This window comes from Sparus aurata, chromosome 12 (genome assembly GCF_900880675.1).
Source record: "Sparus aurata chromosome 12, fSpaAur1.1, whole genome shotgun sequence".
NCBI lineage: Eukaryota > Metazoa > Chordata > Actinopteri > Spariformes > Sparidae > Sparus > Sparus aurata.
This window is the reverse complement of record NC_044198.1, coordinates 13,106,849-13,134,706: the sequence shown is the minus strand read 5'-3', so window position 1 is coordinate 13,134,706 and position 27,858 is coordinate 13,106,849. Positions and strand designations below refer to the sequence as shown.

At 40.6% G+C, this 27,858-nt stretch overlaps 3 protein-coding genes across 10 annotated transcripts in view; all 3 read left to right on the top strand.

Moving 5' to 3' along the window:
• The first annotated feature begins 1,671 nt into the window (after window positions 1-1,671).
• pus1 (pseudouridine synthase 1) lies at window positions 1,672-4,636 on the top strand. The gene is made up of 6 exons (XM_030434644.1): window positions 1,672-2,052; window positions 2,324-2,550; window positions 2,652-2,789; window positions 2,986-3,088; window positions 3,687-4,387; window positions 4,477-4,636. The coding sequence occupies exons 1-6, from the start codon at window positions 1,989-1,991 to the stop codon at window positions 4,507-4,509; spliced, it is 1,266 nt and encodes a 421-aa protein (XP_030290504.1). The 5' UTR covers window positions 1,672-1,988; the 3' UTR covers window positions 4,510-4,636.
• Window positions 4,637-5,718: 1,082 nt separating this feature from the next.
• Window positions 5,719-11,188, top strand: noc4l (nucleolar complex associated 4 homolog). The gene is made up of 16 exons (XM_030434735.1): window positions 5,719-5,735; window positions 5,879-6,046; window positions 6,187-6,307; window positions 6,525-6,631; window positions 7,720-7,827; window positions 7,983-8,132; window positions 8,249-8,351; window positions 8,444-8,478; window positions 8,572-8,622; window positions 8,746-8,857; window positions 9,379-9,439; window positions 9,554-9,664; window positions 9,978-10,141; window positions 10,311-10,393; window positions 10,563-10,676; window positions 10,822-11,188. The coding sequence occupies exons 2-16, from the start codon at window positions 5,894-5,896 to the stop codon at window positions 10,939-10,941; spliced, it is 1,593 nt and encodes a 530-aa protein (XP_030290595.1). The 5' UTR covers window positions 5,719-5,735; window positions 5,879-5,893; the 3' UTR covers window positions 10,942-11,188.
• A 923-nt stretch (window positions 11,189-12,111) lies between these two features.
• The window catches only part of rimbp2a (RIMS binding protein 2a), a 74,466-nt gene continuing 58,719 nt past the window's right edge, over window positions 12,112-27,858 (top strand). For 5 of the 8 annotated variants that reach the window (XM_030435529.1, XM_030435523.1, XM_030435527.1 and 2 more), the window contains exons 1-3: window positions 12,373-12,671; window positions 15,237-15,380; window positions 24,214-24,357. In XM_030435529.1, coding sequence (XP_030291389.1) covers window positions 15,243-15,380; window positions 24,214-24,357 — 282 coding nt within the window. In that variant the 5' untranslated portion in view covers window positions 12,373-12,671; window positions 15,237-15,242. Of the gene's footprint in view, window positions 12,225-12,372; window positions 12,672-13,738; window positions 13,877-14,607; window positions 14,716-15,236; window positions 15,381-24,213; window positions 24,358-27,858 lie in introns of those variants that run through there. The other 3 variants (XM_030435520.1, XM_030435521.1, XM_030435522.1) reach the window with 3 other exon arrangements.

Genomic DNA, 27,858 nt, shown 5'->3' with positions numbered 1-27,858 from the left:
GCAGGAGTGTATAAGAGTCAGTCATGAGAAACCATCGTTTCACAATTACAATAACCAATGTCCGGTAAAGCCCGTATTTTGTTGGAAATTTAGGCACATGTCTTGAGTGATATGGGGTTGTAACAGCAGGGGCCCATTTCCCATTGGATGTCTATGTTTGGCATTGGGTTTTCAGCAGTAAACTACTTGATCACCTTATAAGGTGCTATGAAAAAGTGCAAGTGTGCATTCTGAGGCCATCCCTGGATGAAAAGTTTAAAGGTTTGGCCTCTCGACAACCAGTTTCCCTTGTTGTGGCGGTGTCCTTGGGAAAGATATAAACACTTCTCTGGTCTGTAAGTTCTGAACCTCGTTGCCACTACACTTTGACTTAAGGGTTTACACACATGCATTACACTTACATGAGTCACAGCTAATTATGACAACTTGCTACTGTAGATGGATATAGTAAAACTTCTTTATATGGATGACAAATGATGAGGAAAGGCTTCTGCTGTGGAACATGCCTTTTCTTTACAAAAAACCCCAAACATTTATAATCATGTCTGCTTGCTGAAATTGCATGAGGGGCTCAGCTGAAGTCTGGAATATGTTGATTTGAGCAGTGGTGAGTGGAAGTCTAAGTAAAGCTCGAGACACAAGCAGCCAGTCTATGCATCGAGGTCCTGAGTATGATGTGATCATATGATCAATTATAGTCTAACCTGTGGGAATATTTTAAAGAGTACCAAAAGTCCAGTTGATGTTTGGCCCTGGCTATTCATCAATAGTCGTTAAAACCCACCAGATGAAAAATCTCATTCTTTCTACATTTTTTCCTAAGCATAACAATATCAGAGGTCAATACCTTTGCCAAGGAGAATCTAAAAATACAACTTTTTGCCATTGGCATTTAAAAACATGCAGAAACTGGAGGACTCTTCTAGGCCTATTTGTGGGATTTTGCTGCACTCTAGTGGAAAAACACAATATTACATATGGATTTGTTCCCCCTTAATGATTTGAAATGTATATTTGTCTTTTGACGTTGATGGGACCTCTCTGCTAAATGTAAACACATGAAGCCATTGTCAGTAATTGTTACATTTATTTCCATACCGAGATTTTTTACGAGTGTTGGGTATATGATGAGATCATGCAAATGCCTTGGAACACGATCCTAAAATACATACTTACATTAAGAGCCTTCATAAAAGATTGAATTAAAGGTTTAAAGGTCAAATTTCTTCATGTGTGGATGAACAACTTCCTTTGTATATTATAAGGATTCAAATAATATAAACAGGGATAACACTGCATTCAAGGGCCGGCATTAAATTTTTGCATTTTGTCCACAGGGAAATTTCTTTATTTTTCCCTTTAAAAACTCATTATTGTCACTATCATTAGTATTATTATTATCATCGTACATCGCTCACATCCGCAATGAAGTATTTTCCGTGCAAAGCAAAGTGGTTCAAAGTGAAGTCTAAATAATAAAAATCTATATTTTTCTTATCACATAAAATACAATGTCTCTTTATTCTGACTTGCTGGTCGAGCCGCCTAATGTCTTTAAGAAATGTCCTTTTCTCTTGACAAAATGATTTCACAGTACTGCCGTACGCAGTAGTCACAGTAGTGACGTACGCTTCTGCATACGTCACGTAAGCAGAAGCGAGAACATGACAAGTCTCGCGATATCTGCATCAGGTCAAAGTTGACGTCGGCCATGTGTGTATGTTGCCGCAACTGATACAGGGCTGTTAGCTAAGTCACAGCTACCTTTTTGCACTAAATTAATCAAAATATAAGAACGTAGTCAATACAATTTGAGTTAAACGACCGACTTCCGTTTTCAGAAGATTGCATGTCTCGTCAGCGGAAGGTTAAAGTTCGTTTTGTGTGAACACTGGGTTCTGCTCCGCGTTAGCCTCCGTAACGGATCAGATGATATGCCGGTTTGCATCCTTGAGCTGCATGAAGTTGTCATGATGGCGTAGCGAAACATGGTTAAAATCCGACCACTGCTGAGTGCCTTAGTCAACCAGAGACTGACGTTAGAGAGAAAGGGTAAGACAACCTAACCAAGATAATCCGCCCGTGTGAATGAACTCAGTCTGCCAGCTGTGGACGGGTCTGCTCCAGTGCTAATGTGTCGGGATTTCTAAATACATTTCTGTTGCAGCACCCGTCACCTTGTTTTGTGTATAGAGTGATTTGGTCGTGTTTCACATTTACATACAAGCTGCAATAAGATACTGTAGTACTGCATGTCCATGTAACACAGGTAGTGGTGAATTATGGCGTCATTATCACGGTGTACTCGGTGTTTTCTTCACAGGTGACTTTTCAAGGTTCCGGTGCACGATGACTGAAGCAGTTAGAGATGAGCAGACAGCCAAGCAGCTGAAGAGAGCCAATGAGGAAAATGAAGACTCTGCTGAGAAGGATCAGGCTGCCAAAAGGATAAAAGCAGACGGGGAACACACTGAAGATGAAAAGAAATATCCCAAAAAGAAAGTGGCCCTCCTCATGGCGTACTGTGGAAAGGGATACTATGGCATGCAGGTACTTACTGTTGCTGGCTTCCTCTCTCAGGTCTGATCACTGTATTTCTTTTTTTTTCTTTTTTACGTTTTGCTACGTTTTAAATGCTTTCTGTATTTCAGAGAAATCCTAGCGCTTCTCAGTTTAGGACCATTGAAGATGATCTGGTCACTGCACTTATTAAATCTGGTTGCATTCCGGAAAACCATGGCCAGGACATGAAGAAGACGTCTTTCCAAAGATGTGCCAGAACAGATAAGGTATGAGTTTGCGCAGCCAGCACGATGGGGAGTTCATTTCACAGCACTGGGCCGACACCGCAGTTTTTAAGCAGAACCAAGTGTCCTCTGTATTGTGCTGCCAAGCTGTTAATGTAACAACTGAAATGTAAAGGGCTGTGATGACTGAATGCATCAAACAAACTGTATTGGTGTTTGTCTATTGGAATTTGTTTAGGGTGTGTCTGCAGCTGGCCAGGTGGTGTCTCTAAAGGTGTGGATGATTGAAGACGTCATGGAGAAAATCAATGAGCACCTGCCACCACAGATCAGAGTGCTCGGTGAGACACTGGTTGCTGATATCTTTTGGTATTTGTTGTAAGGCTGCAACTGATGATTATTTTCATTGTTGATTAATATGCAACGGTTGACTTTACTGCACATTTTGCAAAATTGCGCTCTGCAAGCGATCCTTTTTTTTTTTTTTTTGCCATGCGCCAGAAATATGGTCTTCTCATGTGCATGCATCTCAACCTCAACTTTGTGAAATGTTGGCTCGTTTGTGTACCCGTAACCTGTAACAACTGTAAACAGGCAAGAAGGCGTGTGTCGCAGACTGATGTAAAATCCTCGATTACATGTCCAGAAATCGTCCTTTTTAACAATAATAATAAATAATAATGATAATAATGGCACATCCCACATTTATTTGTCTAAAAATGCTCCATTCTGAGGGGGCCCAACTAGGAATATCCAAAAAGAATATGCCGTTTACATGACCTGTATCAATTTCTGAATATGGTCATATTTGGAATAATAGTGGAAAATTAGTGTGCATGTAAACGTAACCAATGTTGATTCCAATTGATCTCATAATCAAAATGAGAGGAGGAGGTTTAAACATTCAGACATTGATTTTTTTATGTTTTGTTCTGACAGGTCTTAAACGGGTCACCCAGAGTTTCAATTCCAAAAACAACTGTGATGCTCGTACATACTCCTACATGCTTCCAACAGTGGCCTTCGCCCCTAAAGACTATGATACAGGGAATATAGCAGCCTTTCGCCTCGAGCCAGACACACTTCAGAGGCTGAACCATCTCTTTTCGCTCTACAAAGGCACCCATAACTTCCACAACTTCACTTCTCAGAAGGCTCCAAGCGACCCCAGCGCCCGCCGTTACATCACAGAGATGTCCTGCGGAGAGCCTTTCATCCGCAGCAGCACTGAGTTTGCTGTGATAACTGTGCGAGGCCAGAGCTTCATGATGCACCAGATCCGCAAGATGATTGGCCTGGTGATCGCCGTGATAAAGGGCTACGCGAAGGAGGATGTGATGGAGCGGAGCTGGGGACAGGCGAAGGTGGACGTACCCAAAGCTCCAGGACTGGGACTGGTCTTGGAAAGGGTTCATTTCGACCGGTACAACAAACGCTTCGGAGGTGACGGGCTGCATGAGCGGCTGGAATGGGAGAGCGAAGAGGAGGCGATCCAGGACTTCAAGGAGGCGCACATCTACCCCACCATTGTTGAGACGGAGCGTCAGGAGGGCTCCATGGTCAGCTGGATGGCCACGCTTCCTATCCATGACTTTGAAGCCACGGCTGTTTACACACGAGACAACAAGAATCAGAAACGGGTATTTGGAAGTAATCATAAACAGCATTTATTTAGCATGTTGCATGTTTGTGACATATTCTAAATCACCTTTGCTCTCTTTTCCTACAGGACAATGCAGATGTAGGAAATGACTCAGATTAGGTCACCCTGTCTGCGGAAAGAAGACATTTTCTCACCAAAACATTCTCCCTCATTTTTGGGAAAAAAGCATTCTTTTTAGTTTATCTTCCAAGACTAGTTTTTTTTTTTTTTTTTTATGGTATTAAATTCTGCTTCTCTTATACAAATGTTATTAAACAAACAAGAGAAAAAATAAAAGCTTCTGTTCTTTATTTTACCCTGGTTGTGTCCTAATGTTGATTTCACCCTGCAAGAAATGTTGACGCCCTCTACCAACCTGTGTCTCAGGCTCATTAGTGGTGGTATTCTTGTCTTGAACAATGACCCTCAAGGATGGATCTGATTAGATTTTTTAGCCGTGATTTTTTCACGGCTATCTTAATACATTACTAACATACGCATATGTACATGGAAACAGTTACTGGTTCTCCTGCTGTCCACACTGGATCTTTAGCGCAATGTCAATAGGGTAAAATCCACTGTCTAGATTCTATGCAAGGAGGTATTTCGAAGTTTAGCTGAAGCTAATATAAGGCTGCCTGGGTCCAGAAATTTGAATCAAAACACTCCATTTAGTTCACAGATGCTGATCATGTATTTAGCACAATTTATTTTATACTGAACTGTAACAAGTTGACATTTCTGTCTGTTATCAGGTAAAATATGAAGGATAAGCAGTCGAGAGTTTGCCAAATTAGTTGGATATCTACATTTAGTTTAATATCAATGAACATTATTTATTAAGCATACCAGTCTTACTTATTTTTGTTTGAGATGTACATGAAAGAGCATTGTGACCAAACCTTGGGTCAATATTTTTTAGCAACTTAAATGTTAAATGAAGGAATGCAAATAAGAAAGAAAGAAGTGTACCTTTTATCTTGCATGTATTACTATAGCCTTTATAATTGAGCTACAGTAGTAAAGACATGGGTTACATGGGAAATAATCTTGTAATATTACATCACAGAGTTATTTATTAATTTGAATTAAGGTTTAATTTCGAGGAATGGGTTTACAAAAGTCAGCTGAGTTACTCAATTTCATTTTTGATAAAATGATCTCAAGAGGTAAAACTTCACCCTCCAGTCACGAGGGGGCGGAACAACAGTGGAGGTGTTTGGACTAATGGTGCATTCAAGGACCCTTAGATTTGATGTAAAGTAAATCTCCCAGCACTCAACAATGATTGCCGTACTTCTAGGGCAGTGAAAGACAAAAAAACTACAAAACTCAAACATCCATAGGTATGTCTTGTACACCTTTACTCTACAATTTCAATTTTCATACAATCTTCTCTAGTAATGAGTTTAAATGTTTGTCGGATGTGTGCCTTTCAATATGTTTGAAATGTATTTTTTCGTATTTTTCGAATGTATCGTGAACGTAGCATCGCTCAGTAATCATGGCGCCGACCAAAAAACGCAACGTGAGTTCGGCGAAAACAAACCAACAAAGTGTAAAGAAAGCTAAAATTGACATTAACAGTAAAGTCGACAGTGTGCTTGAGAGTAAAAAACATGCAAACGACGTTTTCGACATCCTCGAGGTCCTTGAGGTGAGTAAACCCAACTAACTACACTCTCATTCGTGTGAGCACCTCGACTCGATACACGCTGGCTAGCTAGCAGGTTGTCATTTATTAGGTTACTGAAACAAGTCTCTGAATGTGTTTGTATCCTCCATGTCGGCGTTCAGTCAGAGAAGGAGAAGGATGTCATCGGTGCTGTCAGTGCGTGCAGCAAGTTGTTCTGCACCTTGTTGGAGAGGAAAGAGCTGTTTAGGGGAAAACTGCCTGGAGAGGAGGAGGCGCTCAGCGGTGAGTACAGCCTGATGGTCCTAGTTATGATGGAGATGTTAGCAGGTTTGACACAAGCACTGCTGGACTTAAGTACAATTCAGATGTTCCCACTCCTCTGGGATTAACTTGGATGTACGTCAGACAATAGTATGGTTAGAAAGTCATGGCCAGGGTTGAAGAAAAAAAATCACATCATCAAATATGATTGTGTTTGTCTGGATGTTTCCCTGCTCAGGAGAGTTCAGTGCTGAAGACAAGTACCGCATATTCATGCGACACCGCTACAACAGCTGTGTGGAGATGCTGCTCGAGCACCTCAGCCATGAACTTTACGGAGTCAAGGTGAGTTGACGGAATGGAAATGGTGCTCACACACACTTGATAAATATTAAGGCAGTAAGGCAAGGTAAGAGGGGAGAGCACAGCACCATAAATAAATAGTACCACAGTGGCAGTGTAGATGTGTATTATAGGTTGTTTTTACCCTTTTTTTTTAATCAGGATCTTTCTTATTTTCCAAATAGATCACCAAAAAAACCCAATGCAGCTTAAACATACGACATGTAAATCAAGTTCTACTCAAGCGCCCCTGGATCATTGATAATTTTGTAGTCAGATGCTCAAAAAACAAAAGGGGTATAAGCACAGTCACATATATATGTTCTCAGTTAGTCATGCCCATGATTAAATAAAAAGATAACAGGTTAGAGCAAAAATGAGGGGAAACATTAGATTTAAAAAAAAGGCAAATACACTACTGTGGGTCACACAGTTATGCTAGTATTTGCCATACCCAAGGATATAAATGGTTGCCAAGTGGCATAGAATATTCCTTATCCTGTAATGGTAGATCAGATTTCTTTTTATTGGGACATAACACATAACTTCTCTTATCAATTTGCCTTTAGTTGGTGGGACAGAGTCCTTCCTCTTGGATAGTATAAGCTTTCCGGACAGCAGAGAGCCGACGGCCATCATATTTATACTGCAGCAATTTAGAAGAGCATCATCTATACAGCTCGGGGCAAGAACAGAACATATGTAACAGTGTGGCTGGAGCTCTTTGCTATTCCCATTTTGTGCACAAGGAAATCACATGATGCAGGACTGTTATTACCACCAATATCCTGAAGTTAACATCCTCTTTGATAATAACACTCTGTTCTCATTTGCCCTGATTAATGAACCGGTGTATGCAAGTTTATTATAATTGCAAAATGGCAGATTATTGGCTTTCATCTTGTAAACTGCCACGGCATACCAGATGATGTCTTTAGATGCCAATCAACATTTAGTTGTTATCTGTCGCATTAAAAAAAAAAATGTAATTAAGCATTATCATATTCCTGGTGCCCTGATAAATGGAATCCAGTCGTCTGTTATATTTTGGTGTTTTATAGTTATGTTTATAAATACTTGTCTGGGTGCAGGATAGTGCCCTCTGCTGCCTGATGAAGTTCGCTGCAGGTGAAGGGCAGCATCCCCTTGAGGACTTGGACTGGAGTGAACACTACAGCTTTCCAAGAGAACTCATCCTGGTAGGATTTTGTGTCACGCAACCTGCCTGTCATTATTTGGAATAACAATGTGAAAAGCATTAATATAATATGTTATAGCATATATAGAGCATCAACCTTTTAGTCATTGGTGGAACAGGCGCCTTCTGATATTTCTGTTGTTATTTGATTCTCAGGCGGTGGTGGAGCGACTGCTGTCCAAAACTACAGACAACTCACTGCTGATCTCCAGATTCCAGGAGTTCCTTGAGATGGAGGATGTACGTTATTATGTCATGAGCTCCGTCCGGGAGAATGTGGGCAAAGTCATGGACAAAAACAAAGGGGTAGGAGAAATCTGTTCAGTGCTGAGCTCATCTGCCGTAATAGTTTCTTTGTAAAATGTAGTTTGTGAACAGTACTTGGTTTACTGAATAGTGTTACCTTGTCTTGGTCCTTTCAGGCTGTGGTGCCCCTTTATCAGGGCAATGTGTTCACCCTCATGTCCAACATCAGTCTGCCAAGCAAGGAGTCAGAGCTCACTAACTTCATGGTCAAACAAGAAGGTGGGATAAGCTATTTGAGATTATTTTTACTGCACTGAACTGTCACTGTGTGTTTTCTTTTCTGTAAATTATTGTGATGCAATTTTTTTCAGCCAAGCATGAGGACTGGAAAGCTGCTAAACTGATTGTAAGTACAAATATTTGTCATGAGGTATTCACGTTTCTGCTCGCAACTGAAATGTTTCTCGGGTACAGTTTTAAACGTGTTGCTTCATTACAGGAACACAAGCGTGTCTTTGAGAGGATGTGGCTGGGCTTTCTCAAGTATAAGGTATTGGACAAATCTTGATTGCTTCAATAGTTTTCTTTATGCTAGAACAATGTTTTACAATCAAAATGCACACATCTGACATTGTGCACTGTGTCTTATTAATTTCTAATCTCACTGTTGTAGCTGCCAAGCAACATGTATAAAAAGGTCCTGGTGATCCTCCATGACTCTATCTTGCCCCACATGAGTAAACCCACACTGATGATTGACTTCTTGACTGCTGCTTATGAAGTTGGTAAGATGCAACCCTACTCAGTGACTACTTGATAATATGTAACATTTTCGCATTAAAATGTGTACATATAATGTATAAATGAATCTTTTTCTATTTCTTACTATAATATTTATTTTTTACCATTATTATTGTTTATTGTATATTGAACTATCCTTTGGCTGCTGTGACATACACATTACCCCATTTGTGGGACTAATAAAGGAATTGTGATTCTGATTAGACCATCTGTTATATATTTTGTTGAGTTATGCACTTCTGTACAAATCCAGAAAATGTTTTAGTTTTATTAAAGGTAACAGTGCCTTTATTTGGTTGCCTGACGCCAAAACTTGAGGAGAGAGTCAAAGAACGAGGAATGAAGTTGCAGAGCAGGACTTTGTTTTGATTGTGTGCCCCCTAGCAACTGAAATTGCATACTGTGTGTTTAAAATAATCATAGTGGCGATTTCTCGGATGTATTATATCCGTAGGTTGTTGCTGGTAATCATGATACAGCATTTTGTCATGCGTTTGTTGAACAGGTGGCGCTATCAGCCTGCTTGCCCTTAATGGCCTTTTTGTTCTCATACATCAACACAACCTGTGAGTATATGATGAATAATATTAAAAAGCATCTTTCTTAATCTTTAAAGAACAATAGACTGAAAAATGTTTTTAAATTATATAAAATGTAACCCGTTGTGTGTGTTTTTGCAGAGATTACCCTGATTTCTACAAGAAGTTATATAATCTGCTCGAGCCTTCTGTTTTCCACGTGAAATACAGAGCACGCTTTTTCCACCTAGCTAACATCTTCCTTAGCTCCAGGTGAGATTGTTTGTGCTTCACTAATAGATGATGTTTGTCTCAGATTGTCACGTCTGCATCTGTGCTCTGGGGGTACTTGATAAATTATAGTTAAATCTCTGTAGTACTGGAGTTAGAGATCGACAGCTCCCAGTATAACCACACCTTCTGTTTGCTAGCCAATGATGAGCCCAACTGGGAAGACTACCTGGGATATTTTAACTGTTTTCAGTAATGCATTTCTTCTGACTATTCAGGATAATGACCATTACAAATCAAAAGCATACAGTATATTAGTGACATAAATACTGTATGTGTTCGTGCTTTCTCCTAGCCACCTGCCAGTGTACTTAGTGGCTGCGTTTGCCAAGCGCCTGGCTCGCTTGGCCCTCACAGCGCCGTCCACAGCCCTCCTCATCGTGCTGCCTTTTATCTACAACCTGATTCGTCGCCACCCAGCCTGCAGAATCCTTATACACAAGCCCAGCACAGAAGATGGTGAGTGTCGGACACTCTACTGTTTATGATTATGAATTTCTTAACATTTTCCGACCATTCAAAATGTCCGGGGTTTTTAGATTCTCTGTGCGAGTCAATGTTATATTTAATATGCAAGCGATATTTGGATATATTATATGTAGATGTCTGTGTCTGTTCATAACCACAGAGCCTTTGGAGGACCCGTATCTAATGGATGAAGAGGATCCTGTTGAGTGCCGTGCCTTAGAAAGCAGCTTGTGGGAGATTAAGGTGTGTACAGCATGTGATCATTTTGGATTCTCAAATGAATCATCCATGGCACCGACTACAACTGTGACTAACGTTAGCCAAGGTTTCTGTCATGTTGATTTTGAAAACGAGTTGAAGGAATATCACACACTATATGGAGCCGCACTTTTTTTTTTCTTCCATCCTGCAGACGCTGCAGAAACACCACCATCCAGATGTGGCCAAAGCTGCGATGATGATCAACAAGCCCCTGCCGGAACAAGAGGATGACATCAGCGAGGTGCTGGAGATAACTACATATGAGGTGATGTGACACCTTCAATCTTTACTGATTTCTTAATCTGTTTCTAAAGTGTTTAATAATTTAGATTACATATTATTGTCTGTTAGTCTGTATAAACTAAACGGAATGATGCTAATACTGGCGTGTCTCATGCTCTTCTCCCCAGATGATGGAGAGAGACCTGAAGCAGTCGCAGATGAAAAGCATCCCACTGGAGTTTGAAACGGCGACACAGTTGCTGAAAGGAGGGGGAGATGTGTTGGGGCAGCATTTCTGTTTGGATTGAGACAAATAAAAATAAGAAACCACATTCTCAGTGTGGGATACGTTTCTGGGACCAGTTCACCTGGCAGCAGTTTCGTCTGAACAGAAGAAATGGGACAGACTGTCAGACCAGCTAGAAGAAGAGAGAAAGCAGAAACAGCAGTAATGCGTTTAATGGCGAGTTATGTTATCATGTTTTTCTCCATGATGGTGATGGTATGTATTGTACATCAACAATAAAACCTTTTTTGAAGCTCATGATTAATGCAGCTGTTTCTACTAAGCACATTTTTGGACTGTTTTATTTAATTAGTTTTGTTTTATGTGACTTCCTGATTTCAGTCGCACTGCTGTAACAGCTAAACTGAATATACACTATCTAAACAACCAGGTTTGGATTGTTATGTAAAGGTGCCAGAAACAAGACTTCACTGGAGGTAACCTGTATCTGCCTCATGTGTTAATGAGCAGTCTTTTGCAAACACACTAGCCCAATAACCTTTGTTGATATCACTGTAGCCTCTGTCAGGGATGCATCTATTTCTGTGTTGTGGAGAGTTCTTCTACCCAAGTAGCCACGAAGGCTCTGCACACCCACACAGGTGTGTCCACTTGAGTTGTTGTACAATGTTATTTTGCTCTGTAAGCTTTTTTTCCCCTTCAACTTTATTGACAACAATCAAAACAAAAGTAAAAAAAGGAAATACATTACCAGGGAATTAAGTTATGACATTAAAAAAACATTTAGGAAATTGTAAAAAAAAAAAAATCACTTTGAGAAGTAGCATTTTACATTCAGTAAAAGCAAAAATGCATAGGAGGATAAAAAAAAAATGAAGGGGCATGCAATCAATAACTTCCTGTTTCAAATATTGTTTGGATCCTAGTTCCTTTTCTCTTCTTGGCTGTGGAATCAAAACTGATCATATAGATCAAACTAGAAAATACGAAAACGTTTGTTCTTCTATCGGTCTCTTACATTTTCTGCATATTGACTTTGCCATAAAATGATAGACAGCTAAATTAAAGGGCTGTTTTCAGTATTCAGGTGTATTGCGCTTGGTGTGACGTCACCAGCCTCTAAGTGCCAATGAAAAAGCGTCAAGTTCCCGCCCAAACAGGTAGAGGTAACACATGGGAGACACTTTAATACAGTGTGAACTGTTAACATGGACACGCCATGGACGTCCACACTGTCAATATGCACTATAGAGGTTAGCTTAGCACATAGCATCATGCTAACTTTTAAAGCCGTGAAGAATGCTGGCGGCTAACGGCTGTCACCATGCCAGCTCTCCATAACAGGTGAGAGTTACCCTTAAATGTTCTTTTCCATCTCCTGTTTTATAACCTCGTCTTCCTGATGGGTGTGCCATATGGCCTCACAGCAGGCAGCCTTGGGTACAAGAAGGCTGTGAGAGGAAAAAAAAAAAAATCTGAATCATAACTGACTTCTGTTTTGAAAAGAGCAAGTCACATTAGAGAGAAGCTGTCAGGAGTATGTTCAGAGACAGACGAGCTAAGGAGCTAAACACATCCGAAGCTGTGGTGCAGTGATAGATAGTGTCCCGGCAGCTTCTGCTGTAAAGTTTCAGACTGTTTATGTGTTACATTTTTGAAAGGATTATTACTGAGGATTACAAGGAGGACACATGGCACCAGAGTTTGCCAAACCCCGGAAGGTGAGAAGCCACCAAGGCAGAGGAGCACAGTGAAGAGGATGAGAGAGACTCAAGAGTATCACTTGGATGGGTAATAATCTCTTACATGTATTTGTGACAGTATAGTATTTTAAGTACCTATATTCAAGTACTGTACTGTACACTTTTGAGGTACTCCATTTTCTATTATTTTATCCTATTACTCCACTCCATTTATTTGACAGCTTTAGTTACTGTGCAGATTTGCAAATGATAATCAGCAATAACAGCTTCAACATTATAATAATGAAGAAATTGATGAATCAGTGATCAGAATATAATATACATTATTCTGAGTAAAACATTTAGTTAATGACTTTTTGCTGTAAGAGAGTATTTGCACACTGTGGTTTTTAAAATAAACAGTGATGGAATGAAATCAACTAAATTTTACTCACGCACAGTAATTACATACAATTTTGAGGTGTTTTACTTAAGTAATTCAATTTTCTGTTAGTTTATTCTCCCACTCCTTTACATTTATCTGATTACTTTAGTTACTAGTTACTTGTTCAAGTTATTTAGTGTTGTTTGGCTATTACCTGTGACGTTTTACCACTTCGATAGAGTGGTGTGCTGATGCTGGGTGAGACCACAGAGAGGTGATTACACACTGAGAAAGAATGCAGCATCAGAGCCAAAGTATTGTATGTTTAAAGTAATTAATTTTATTTATATTGGCACTTAAATGACACTGATACAGATAATCGGAAAACTGCTGAATATTGACTCCAGTACCCATTTTATCCCAGCTGTTTTTTGGTTGTTTTAACATGTATTTTTGTTTTAAAGTTTTTGTCCTTGCTGAAAGTCTTTCCGTGCAGACAAAGTGCACGCCGAAAAGCTTTAGACACATGTGAAGCAAGGCTCCAAAATCATTCACAGCTACTACAGTGAAACTTTTTTTCTTTTTCTTTTGTTTAAATAATGCACACAACCTCATTGATGAACTCCACTTGTTCCCGAAACGTCTAAAATCATAGTGAAGGGGCGATGGATTAATTAATAGGTTGACAGCAAATGAAAACCCTCATTCGGGCCTGGATAATGACGTAGGCACGGCTCTCTCCTCTCACTTTGATAAATCTGTGCGAGAGATGCTTTGCGCCGCAGGTTGATGGAGGGCTTGGCAGGATGGTACATCTCTGCATAAATCTACAGGACTCCTGAGCTGTCTGTGTCGGTGTTGTTGTTGTTTGTTGTCTGTCCTCCTCCTCCTCCTCCAGTCCCCCTGTGAGGAAATAGAAGCTGTCCAAGGTGAGTCAGCACGGAGAAGCTGTTTGAGCATTTGGCTGGGGCTCTTAGAGAGAGAGAGCGAGCTTATTTGTCCTACAGTTTTTTTTTCTTCACCTTTTACCTCGAAGAAAAAGCGAGTGTGAAAGCAAAATGACTTGTTTTCCTTCGTTGTCCGTTAATTTTTGCCACTTTGACGCTGACAGCATCCCAATAAGCAGGCCACTTTTTGAGTATCTCTAATCAGATAATGGTTCATTTACTTCGAAGTGCGATCTTGCAGTTTGTCTTGGTTTATTACAAAAAGTGCATTAGTGTGAGAAGACAGAAAACAGATGACTAGAAAAACAGATTTTGGAGCATTTATAATGCTGCTGCAGGGCAGATTTAAGTAAAATCCTCTGAGGTACAAGCAGCATTAACCTTCTTAACCTTCCATGTGTCACTGTATAGTACTTACTGTGAATACAGTATTCCTGTGTATGTGTGAGTGTGTGTGTATTTGAGCAAAGGTACAAAAACAGGACAACGTAGATGGGGATTTAGCACCGACTGATAAAAGCTGATGTTTTCTACACGCGCACCCCTGTCATTGTGTTGCTGTGATTACAATAATCCTCGCTTATGTAACTGAGTGGAGCTCTCTCTCTCTCTCTCTCTCTCTCTCACTGAACACACTAATACACATGCACATGGGCACACGCATGTAGATATCAATCATACCAGTCCGCAGCCACACATACATGTAGACGCACTGACAGCAGTGTTAAATTGGAAATGTTTGCTGTCAGGGATTGATGATGTACTTACAATAACAAGCAGGTTACGTGATTTTTAATGAAAGAAGATGAAAGATTTGTACAGTAAGTGCCAAGAAGCTGTTTGCCAGTGCTGTGTACATGCAATATGCCAAGTATTCGTCTGTATGTATTTTAGCCTTTCTAAATGTAGTCGCACATAATTTGTTTGCTACATTGTTTCAGGTCAAAACAACAGATTCTACTTTGATCATGATCTACTTAGCTTTTGTGATAACTGTCCAACATGTGCACGTTGTTATTTTCTTCTTTGAATGATGCCTGACGTGTAAATTAAAGCTTTTTTTGCTAAAGTATTTGTCAAATATAGTTTTAGATGGCAGGAGAGGCAGATCAACATTACACAGTAGAATGGAGAGGTATATAAAGTTAGTGTAAAGTAAGAAACACTTTTAATGGAGTGTTACTCGTGAAAACTCATTCTGGGGACTTTTCATCTGCTTGCAGATTCATTGTTTTCCTTTCCAGTGTGTGTGGTTCGGTAAGCGTATGCTTGTACGGAGGTGCGAGGACAGAGTGATATTTGCAGTGCATGTGTAATTTGATTGTGTGGGTTTTTTTTGCAGGTGATAATGCGGGATCACACGTCCACTGTTCATGTGGAGGAGCTGCTGAGGCAGTCTCAGATGGAGCTACAGTGGATCCAGAGACAGCTGGCCATGATCTCTGCCAGAAACATACACCATCACCACCTGCACGCCAAAGCCAAGGTACTGTGGTACCACTTACTGTGGGCCTGTTACTACTACCACAGCTTCCTGCCATCAAACTTATCTATGAGAGTTTGTATTCCTACTAGCTATGATCATCTTTTTATAAACATGAAACGGAACCTCCAGTTATTAGTCTGCTTGAAAGAAGAAAATCTGGGGATAAAGCACCAAATAAATGGACTGTCCTGAGAATAAAAAGGACTGCTTCACATAAACTGACAGATCTTCACTCTACATTATTGTGAAGTAAGGCTGTCACACTACCAGAATATTAAACTTTCATACAATAGTACTCCAACACAATGACGCTCAATACCTCTTTTGACACCACAGCCAAAAGAAAAAAGAAAGTCAAAGGCACATGAAAATAAGTGTGTTTTTCTTTTGTTTTTTACACTAGGGAACACACAGAAAATGTCACTGTACACATACCAACATGTTTGTTAACATCTCCAGTCTTTGGTTATGAAACGTCGTGATGACTGTAGATCTGTTTTAAAAAAACAAAAACTGATACTGAACTTTCAATAGTATCTGATGTGGTTATCATAACACTTATTGAGTATCAAAGTATCAATACTTTTGACAACCCTATGATGACGGAACATTAGATAACTGTCATGAGCCAAGGTTATTGGAAAAAAAGGTTGTACAGTAGTCAATGTGGAGGGACAAATGAAATATTGACACGGTTTGAATTGAGCCAAAAATCACACATACGATGTTTGCTAAAATTACTAGAAATAATTTGGATGTTTGCCTTTTTGCGAAGGTCTGTTTGCAGGCACAGTAAAGTAGCCTATTTAAGATTTTCCCCAAACATGCCATGACAAAGTGCAGCAAAATTAGACGCGATCTCAACATCCACGTTTGTTTATCAGCCCAATCATATTTGTCACTGCTGCGTGTTATTTAATCTCATTCATGCTCCTCCCGATTTGACATTTGTCCAGTAGCGTTTTGTGTTTTTGATCACAAATCCCTTGTTTTCAATAATCTTTTACGTCATCCAACCCTGACAAATGTACACCTGTCTGCTGTTCAGTTTTTGGGAGCTTTGATGGCGACAGGCATGCCATTCTCTGATTCAGAGTGGCTTCCCAACACTCAGAATGTAACTCTTCTTTTATAAAAGGGAATTATATTTGGGATACGCTTTATGTTCTTGATTGTTTCTCTTCATGGGGATAAATACACAAGAACAGAAGCACTGCAAGAACAATTTCTACATCAAAATGTCTAAACCCAGAGATGATGTAATTTTATTCAAGTTAGAGGTGAGTTTCATTTGGTCACCTGTGGCTTACTTCCGGGCAAACATCAAGTGATACATCAGATACTTGAGAAGGAACATGAATAAACATAACATAAAACTTGAATACATTACTTCATCCCCAAACCTAATTTTTACCTGGGTCACGTGAAATAGATTTTCATTGGCACTTGTGGTTGAAGACGACTCCCATGATCCCACGCTACCTCATGACATCATTAAAATATGTCTGTTTTTTTCATTGTTTTGATTGAGAGACCCTGAGTGGCAACAAGTCAAATGACTTTCATGTTTTTGCCTCATTTTCTGTTATGTATTATACACATTTACTTTAACAACGCAGCCCTGTTCTATTCTGTAAAAAAAAGAATCTAATTTGTTAGCTTCCTGGAAAACAGTGTGTCATCATGTGTCACCAGGTGTGAAGACAGTGTTCAACCAGTCACACCATCCTGGGTGTTCTGCCCCATTTCTGCCATTACTTTGTCCACAAGAGGACATCATACTTCTGAAAGCATATTTCAATGTTAAAAATACACCAAGTTGAGAAATCATCCTGGCCATGACGTGGTCTAAGTGTAGCAGCTTGTTTGGAGTAGCTAAATGACACATCGCCTTCAGCTATTTGCATATTTAAAGGGGTCGTTGCATATTTCTGCCTAATCCACTTTCCATCTGTTTCTGAACCCTGCTGTCACAGGGCTCCGTGTCATGCCTGAGAACCAGTATGAGAGTAATATGTCCACAGTGAGGACGGGAACAGACAGTGAACAAGGGTTGCTAGGCAACAGAGTGGAACAGAGCGTACGTTCTGCGTTTTCTTCTCACTCACGCACACTTAGTGTCTCTTTCTTTTTGTCCTCTCCTCTGCCTGTGCGTCCGTCTCAGTGTTGGAGCAGTGAGCAGCTATCGGCAGGATGCGATGAGTGGCTGCTGCCAATGCAAAAACACCACATTGATTTAATTTGAGTCCTCTGATCAGGGCTTTAGAGGAGGTGAAGAGAGCAAAGGGATGGTTGTATTGGAGGTCTGTTCAGTTAGATTAGATTTGATGCTAGATTTGATGATTTGATTTGATAAAAGTTACAAGTAGTAATAACGAGGACACAGCTAAGTGGAATATAGTGTTATATATATGTTTAAATTTGGGATGATTGAGAATCAAAAACAAACAAATTAAAAAAGTAATTATCTTCTGCCTGTTAGAACTTAAGATAGAGGAGAGACAAGGCTGCTCAACCATGTCTGCTCATCCATGATGTATAATTTACACATCACCGCTTGACAGAGTTTTAATTTTTTTCTAAAAGCTGCCATGTGTGGCTTTTTTTTCCCCCCCCCCCGAGTGTGATGCTGTTTTTGGTCAGTCGAACAGAGGTCGAACACGTCTGCGTATGAGTGAGACGGGATGGAAACAGAGGAGAGGGGGCATTTTTAAAGCACAACTGGAGGACGGAGCAGAGAGTGTGAGAGGAAGCGTTAACAGCTTCAGGGATGGGACTGAGTGTGTGTGTGTGTGTGTGTGTGTGTGTGTGTGTGTGTGTGTGTGTGTGTGTGTGTGAGAGAGAGAGAGAGAGAGAGAGAGCCAAGGCACTGTAGCTGTTTTTGCTTTCACTGATATGGTGAGACATCCAGCCTGTTACAGTGGCGCTCAGACTAGGAAAGCTATTATAGCTGCAGATTGGGTGTACACCAGCATACACGTGCACACACACGGACGCGTCGACTCCGTCTACACCGCCGGCTTGTGATGTGACTGGAAGGGAGGAGAGTCATATTGGGACAAAGGGGTTACTGCCTTTAAGGTAGGGTAATTGCCATTATCTGTATCAGCAAAATCATACATGTATGTACAGTCTCAGTCCTGCCTTTTTTGGGGGGGATTGTTTGATACTGTTGATTCTCTCAATCTCAAAAAAACTTAAATGACACACTGGATGCTGCAGTAGCTGCTGTGAATCAAAGAGAATCAAAATACATGCTGGGAAGTATAAGATAACACAATGCGTTCTCTTTATGAGAAGCAGCGACGAAGTGTCTGTGAATGGTAGTGAAATCCCTAGATTTATAGCGCTCCCTCTCCACGTGAGACACATTCACAACAACATTTATACTGTACAAGGCTAGAACGGGCTGACTTTCTCCTTTTAAAAGATCTGTTTAATGGTATGTCAATAGTTGTACGTCCACAGCTGACTGCATCAGACAACGCCGATGCAAGTATTCCACTCACACACCAGATGGCGACGTGACAATATATTTAAATCACCCCCAGTCAAAATTAGATTACATTGGGGTATCCTGGGTGGCTCGGTTGGCTGAGCACACACCACTTAACCACCACACTGCCCTTGGTGCGAGTCCAGCCACCACATGCTGCTTCCCTAATCCATTCTCCTGTGTCCCTCCACCATAAATCAGGATTGCCTGATACAGCCCAGACAACGATGGTTTTATGAGGTGAACCACTGAATGAACACGCACGTAGCATCTCTTGGTGTCATGATGAATTAAAAGCTATCTGTAGCTATTAATTACTGCAAAAGCATGCCGGCATAAAGTAGTAAAAAGCCCCTATTACATAATTATATGCTGTAACATCTTAATAGCTACCCACATTATCTGCTTTGCTTGATAAACAGTTACCCCGGACTCCAGTTGTGCGTCAGTTTTAAATGGATAATCCGTCCACAGCGTACCCGTCGTCGGTGTTGTCGGCAGCGTTTCGACGGTTCACAGAAATTGAGTTTTTCCTGTTATTGGGAAATATGTTTCTACAGCTGATGTTGCTTTCACAGGGATAAATCATTTGGTGTAACTTATCTTCGTCGCATTTTATCCGGTCTCTTTTCCAGGAATGCGTCCATGAACTTCTAATTATGCTGTCTCAGGCCTGTTTCCCTCCAGTCAAAACTGCATTTATAGCTCCAGCCAGTCATTTACCTGTGACTGAACCCCCCTCCCCCGCCAACTGACACTAGTGATATTCAATAAGGCCGAAATAAATAAAAGAAGAAACAAGCCATTTTTCAATAAAGTGCTTGACAGCGCTGGGGTAAGAGCAGCTTATGAGACGTTGGGACAGATGTAGACGGGCACCTCGCAGTGATTATCGTTCTTTGTTTGTTATGCTCGTCCCACTGTGGTGAGTATGAAAAGGATGAGAAAAACCTAATATTAAACGCATACACAAAGGAAAATCTTGTGTTTGATGTTGAGAGTCTCAAGGTGACTGCCGCCGGGTCTTCTTGCTCTCATTCTTTGTGAGACTGCCTAATGTGCAGTTTCTTCTCAACTAATGAAGGCTTTGATCCCATCTCATCTTCTCCACACATTCTCTATTTGCTTATTAATACAGTATGTATATTCTTTTGGTATCTTATACAAGGGTTGGGCCAAAAACGTTTCATGTTAATATGTCAGTGGTACTGTTGTTTTATCGGCCAGGTGTATTTATCTTCTGGTCATCTACATTAATGCTGTAGATCGCATCACAAACATACCATGGAAAACAAAAAGAGAATGAGCACTGTTACATCGTGTAATGACTGGATAATTTAACGCCAAATTTTGGATAACTAACACATGTGATGCTGTTCTGAAAGTGTGTGAGACGGCACAGCTGTGGAAGTGTCACCGCTCAGGTCGCTTCTCTGCACCTTTCACCATGTTTTTAATTCCTCCCCTCCCGGCCATTTAGCAGGAGATGTTGTCAGTACTTCTCCGTGGCCCCTGAGTGAACCAGTGCGTCATGATTACCAACTCTGACGCAGCTCCTGTCACAGCAACTTTGGCAGCTCCCTCAGTGCAAGGATGATGTCTCCCAAGTGGACAGCACAACTGTGGCCAGCTGACCCGGGATTAGTTGCAGTCGCAGCCTTTGTTGTCTGCTGGTGATGACTGCTTTAGGGACTGTCCCTATCATGTCTCAATCAGGTGTTTGGACCTGGCATGTATAAGAGTTGGTGTGTGCCATTAATCTTCCCTTATTTTGAATTAGAGCAACATTATGTAATTTTTTTTCCTTAAAATAGCAGTTTCATAATCATTTTGATAGTTCAGTGTCTTGTAAAAGGGTTAATGGTGTCTCTGTTTCCTATCACATGATTCTGCACTTTATAACTTGGGTGAGGATCACAGCGTTGCATATGTGTTTACACCAAGATACACGTTTTCAACACAAAAGATTCTTATGACGTAATGAGTTTTGTGTGTAGTAAGCACCTACATCACATCTGACAAATTGTTCCAGACTTGGGATTTGTGCTTACCATGGTGGTGTTGCACACAGAAACTGTGGGGAGCGCCAAATCGCACAAAATGCTAATTGCTACATTGCGTTTAACAAAAGGGTTAAAAGATGTCAAATGTGAAGAACCAGTGTCATTGTCATCCTATATTTTTCTTCTCTTTTCTGACAACATGTTGTCAGGTTATATATTTTTGTTTTCTTTTAGTGCAAGTTCAATTTTGGGACCAGTATTTGTCTTCAAGAAATGATGCAAAAATTGGTAGAGACCACTTTTTTCCCCTCCTGACACTGATTCCCATACCTGAATTTGTATGTATGTTGTCTGATACAGAGCACTGATCCCATATAAGTGTTATACAAAATACATATGCATCATTATTTTTAATTTTAATAATTTTATACTACACGCCCTGTACAGATTTGCTAAGTTGTGTCCTGGCTCAGGTTATACGGTCTGTAAAGCATGAACAAACACAAGTGAAACAGAACACAAATATCAACACCTGAAGCTGCTTGAAACTTGAAGCTACACAAGTCGCTTGCCATTGGATTTTGGCTACTTGTGTTTTAAAGAACAGAAACCAGGTCCCATTTGGGGCTAATAAATTGCGTGGTACTGGATCGGTGCATGGACAGATGTACTTGCAGATACCAGATCCATCATTGCTTATTCAACAGAAATATATATTACACATGTGTGGCTCACATATGGATTTTTTAAATACATATTAGTATATATTTTATAATGTATGACAAAATGACATTAGCATGTACTGTCAAGCATATGTGGACTCAATTAAAATGCATTTTTATTATATTACATTCTACTATAAGTTTGTTGTGGGAGGGATATTAGCCTTTTAGGAGGCACTTCTGATACTGGTATCTGAACAAGCCCAGAAATCAGTTCTCCCATGGATGTCCATATGGCCTAATATCTCGCTCTAAATAAGCTGACTGAATGTGTTAGTCTGTCTGTCTGTTTGGAAACCCTCAGTGCTGGCTGGCAGGTTTATCTATCTCTCTGTCTGTTCTTGGAAAGCCTGCCATATTACACTGGTGGGTCTATCTGTAGGCTTGTTTGCTTGGCAGGTCTGCTGTATTAGCAGGTGGATCTGGCTGTCTTTCTGTCTACTTGGCAGGTCCATCACACTGGCTTTAGTAGCTTTGGCTGTCCGTGAAGACTGACATATTGCCTGCAACTTTGTTTTTAGTGTTTGTTTTTTTGGAGGGATGATAGCCTGGCAAGCAGTCAGGGGATCTGGTTGTTGTGTATCTCTGTGTGTGTGAGTTATCTTGTTTTACTGGACAAGATACCAACTGCTCTGGTAACATGCTAATTGATATATTAGAATAATATAAGCTGAACCATCTGGTGTACTGATCTGTCAGGGGTTACTCCAAGGAAAGAGTGCTCGAAGAGAACAATGGGACGGCATTTTCACCTCTTCCGTATTTAAAAAAAAAAGAGAACAGGCTTCAGATTAATTCACCATATTATCTTTTGTCTATGTTGGTAATGTTTTCCTTTGACAGCAGTGGTAGTATTGGAGTGGCTAGGCTGGCTAAGTGTGCTTTTTCAGAAGGCAAATGGGAAGTCGAAACCCCATTTGGGATTTGGGATTTTAGCTCTCCAATATGACCCTATTTCATACATTTATATTACTCAAAGTAGATGGACTGGAGCATCAAATCCATTTTTAGATTAACTCATGAGGAAGAGTTATTTCTTCTGACACAAAACAGAGCAAAGGGCATGCTTATCCTATCCTTGGAGGGTTGTCAATTTCAGGGGGCACAGGCAGGGTTCACATTCAACTTTCCCCCTTACCTCAGCCAAACAGCTGCTCACTTCCTCTATCATCCGCAACCCCTCTGGTGGCCTCAAAGTTATCGGACACTTTGAAAAGTGCAAGATTGACAGCAGAGCAGTCCCATTTCAAAACAAGACAACTGAGAACTTAAAAAAGTGCCATCAAATTGTACAAATTGATGTCCGGTATGGGGGGGGAAACTCAGTGAGCAATACAGGGAACTATTCTCAGAGCTCGAGAGAAGCTTCCAGCCTGCCTATTACAGATATGCAGTGTATTTCCATGGAGGGTTCAATCCCATCAAGAACATTTCTAAGGAGAAAAACACTGACTGGCAAATCCTGCTGAGCCTCCGAACCTGTTGCAGTAGCCGCTTCATTTTCAGGCCTGGTAATCCTTTTCCTGTGACTGACCCCGAGGGATGGAACTAAAGCCAGAGTACATCACTATAAGCAAGATTGACAGTAGCCCTATGTCCCCCTTTTTTTTTAATAACTGGTGTTAATACAGTGGTTGTTTCCTCTTCATGTATGATTTTTATTTTCCATCTGTTGGTCTGTTGAAAGCTCCACCACTTTGGTCCAGACCAATTATCTGTTGGACTGTTGGATGGATGGATTGCTGTGTTTTTTGGTACTGATATACTGCACACGGTGCCAAGATGATGAATCCTTACTTTGGTAATCCTCTCAATTTTTTCCATTTATCTTGAGCAGCCATTTCCAAACTTAAGAAGGACACTGCCCATTTTGAAATTGGAAAATCTCCTGGGGCCTACCCAAACTTTTCATCCCTGTTCTGGTCATTGACACAATAGAAGATATGTGCTGAAGTCTGTTCCCCTGTCAAATGAACTTTACCCTCCTGTTTGAATTCTGTTTCCGGCAATGCCACCCACCGACCTCAACCTACAGTGTCGGTTGCAGGATGTTGGCAGGCAGCAGACATATATATGGAAAACTTCAACACACAACACTAGATAAATTAAGTCAGATAAATGAAGAAGAACATGTAATTTAAATACCTTGTTATGTCAGTTCTGATTACTTTCATAATTTAAATATATAATCATAAATGGCGATGTTAAGCTATATAAAACAATTTAGCTCTAAAAACGTTTAATTTATTTATTATAAATGACCTGTTGTGTCCCCTTAAGGCCCCACACACTGACCCAGACTCAAACCAACTAGTGACATATTCCTATATTTACTTGCCTGAAAAAAACAGACATTCTGGGTCCCAGATGATGTATCATGATGGCGACTTTGGTGAAATGGATCATAATAATATTGGGCACATACGTTAATGTTCCCCTAAGAATGAATAGGTGATCCTATAACTTTATCTCTATCTCTATCTACTACCTTGGGTTTAATGCTAATTAGCAAATGTTAGCATGCTAGCACAATAAACTATGATGGTATTGCCCTCCTCTTGTTGCTGCACAATTTGTAATTTGCTGTAATTGTTTTTGTTTATTTTTTGCAGTTAAGGTATGAGGTTTCTTCCCAGTCAGCGACGGGAAACTCAGTCTACAATGTGAACCGCTTCCGATTGCTGGAGGAGAGAAACCGAGCTCTGAAGCTTGAGTTAGCTACGCTTCGCCAAGAGAAACAGCAGTACAGGAAACTGGTAGGAAGCTTCCCACTCCCACCACTGCAGTTTGTCTTTTTTCTTGTCTGTCCTTTTCGTTATGTTGGATGCCAACAAATAAGCACAACAAGCATAGATTTGTCAATAACTATGAAGTTGTTATTATTCCTCTTACATACTCTTACTGTATGTATGTACAGAGAGTGGGAATACTGTACTCTCGTCCATGTCGCAGCTTTTATTCCTCAAGGATGCAGCTGTGTGACTCACATGGCCCTATAAACATATATACTCCCTCTGTTTGGTCTTAGTTATGCAGACAAGTGAGCGTGTGCAATGTGGTGTAAAATAGATAAGGAGGGGCGTGCCGTTTGGTGTCTATTGTGCATGTGTCAGTGTGTGTGTGCGTGTGTGTGCGTATGGGGCCATGTATATTTTTGTTTGAACTGTATGTTCATGCATGCATTTGTGTATTTAGTGAATTTGTCCTTTGGAGGCCTCCCCCAGGTGGTCTCAGATGGCAAGGTGTGTGAGCCGTTGTCTTGGCAACACTCCCATTTGCAGAAGTGTGGACAGACTGTCAGAGAGGAACTGACAGAGCATAATGGCTGCTTCTGTTAAAGGCATCAATGACTTGATATGACTCTAAGTATAATGGAGTGAGACCTGTATGCTATGGTGTGCATTTACAAATGTCTCATCGATAATGTTTCCGTTCGGTGTATCTCTCCGACTGTCACACCTCTCATTTGGCTTGTGATTGAGAGATTTGTTGCCTTTTCCTCATGTGTTTGCAAAGAAGCATACATGAATTCATGTTTGAAACATTTATGTTGACTGAAACCCAAATAATCTGCGATAGTCTCCCGTTTGTTGCCTCCCTATATGAAAATGTGAGTCTTTCTCAGGAACCACTGGAAACTCTTTTCACTATATGAGCTTTTAGAAAACAGTACAGTTGTAACTTTTGGAACATTTTGCCAATTTTTATCATAATACAGCACCTTTCTATTCAAATAGTGAAATATATGGCAGCCTGCCCAGTGGGAGAAACCTTGGCCCGCTGTCATAACAGCTAACATGCAGTAGTCAGCAACATAACTCAATAATGTTATGTAATCATGTATGTCTCTATGTGCGTGTGTGTGTGTGTGTTTATATGTTTTTTGTTTTATATATATACGAGAAGATACTGTTGGAGGTAGTCCAGCTGGGTGCCTGGCAGTCTTTCTGCTGTCACTGCTGACAGCTACACTATCACACACTGCATCATGGTCATTCATGCAAAGACAGATTCAGCTATGGATCAATCAGACTAAGAGAAACTCAGTCATGAGAGCGGCTTCACTCTCGCATATTTGCTCATGCAGATATACTGCAGGCTTACTGAGAGTACTGAAAGAGTAGGAAAGATGGCGGAGTATCACGACCATAATTATGTTATTTCTGCCATTAAGTGAGGTAAAAATATCACTGAAAAATTATCTACATTTTGTAAACAGCTTTTGATGATACATATTTCACAGCTGCGTGAACTATAGAGGCCAATGTTCAGCAGTAGTGGACTTGTAGTAGATCCGGATGAAACAGTCATTGGATTGAAGATATAAGATCAAGAGATTGCTGGTACCAGATGGTTAATGAGCTAGTTAGTTAGTTAGTTGGTTAGTTCATCTGTTCATCATTCAAATGAATGGCTTTATGTACAAAGCCTCCTTTACACGCTTTCAAGGCTCTTTAATGTCATTTTAATGACACATAATAACAGCATGACGTAGCAGTCTTCCATGTTGCACGGAGCGATAATGGGTGTTTCACATATCATTATTTCTAAATGCATCTTAATGTACTGGCAGCCAAAGCTAGCTTGCTCAAAGTTAACTTCACGTCCCAGTTTGTGTGCTGGCGCCAACAGGCACATTCTGGTTGACTGTACATGGTCCTCATCCTAGTGCAGACTGCGTAGTTGGGTATTTGAATCAAATCCAATGTGGTATCTGCAGTCTGGGTCCCTCCCAAGAATCAGTTTGAAGTTAGTTTAGTTTGAGTAAAAAAGCTTGCATGCCAGTTGGGTTTAAGAGCAGCAGTGTTGAGTCAAGGGGCTAGACTAAAGGGCCGTCCTCACCCAAGAACATCCAATTTACCCGTACGACAGTATGTTTGGGATCACTATCAGAGCAATTGAATGAGGACTATAACCACTACAACCACTGATGTTCGTTTTGTCCTGACTGATGTCCTCGTTGATGATCTCCAGGTAAATTGAAGTTGACTCATACAAAAGCGTGAATAGAATAAAAAAAATAAGAAAACCTCCCTCGTAACAGAATGGTGGCTTCTCCTCACATCCTCTCCTCTTATCCGTGCAGAATTTCATAAACCTTCTTTTTGTTTTGTTTTATTTGTTTCTCTTTGTTTGTGTAACGTACAGCAGTCCCAGCTCATCAATATCCACCTTCAGAAAGCTGTTGACACAGCTGGAGCTGTTGTTCGAGCTATGAATGTTATCATTCATCAGTGTGGATGCTCACATTGTTATCGTTGTAGTTGTGGTTATATTGAATGTTTTTCGGTGTGGACGTCCCTCAAGGCTGGACTCTTTTCATGTTCTTTTTTGAGGAAAGAGTGACCACACCCAGATCGGGGAACCTATTCTGCTGCTGTATTGTGAGATGAGGGTGCTAGATCAGGCTGCCTACGAAACACCTGAACATCTACTACCTTGCAATGTTGCATGTAATCCCTGTTGTGTCCTTGAGAGTGAATCTCATGGGGCACCCCTAGATTATAGTGTCTTTGCCTTTTCCTTCAACTCGTCTGTCATTTCACTTCCTAAATGGCAAGAGAAAATACTGAGAAGGTGAACTGCTTCCTGGAAAAAAGCAGAGGAACACAAAGCTTTAGACCGGTTGCTTGGAAACAATCTGTGATGGACAGTCGGAGAAAGGTACCTTAGGTGAGGAATGACCTTCTGTATGCTGTGTGGCTGCTGCTAAAAGGCCACAGCTGTCTCCCTACTGGACACCGTCCCTATGGTAACGATTGTGTACTGCTAGCAGCTGGCCCCCTCAGATGATAGTCCTCGTGATGATATGGGCTGGCCCGGTGTAAAGAGGAACAACGTCTAATCAATAATCTCTAATAGCTGCGTTATCTTGCTGACACAGCAATCTCCATTTTAACTCCCTCTAATCAAAGATGCACAGACAAACCAGAGTTAATACTAGTCCTGTGTAATGTCACACAAATCAGCTGGAATAATACGACCACCGCCCACAGGATAGCCAGGAAATTCACATTGTTTTGACTGGGTTTATACAACTGCTATTAGACCGGCTGTGTTCAGGCTGAAGATCCCATTCTTTTCTTAATTGCGTTTATCTCAGACAGTGTGCTTTCAGATGGTCAGGTTGTCTCTATATAACCGCATTATGCTCACTTTCCCAGTCCATTCCTTGTCTTGTTACTGAAGTAAAAATATTGAGAGTTAAAGCAAAGCACCATAAGCTTTCCCTTTTGTAACCAGAAGTGGACACAAAC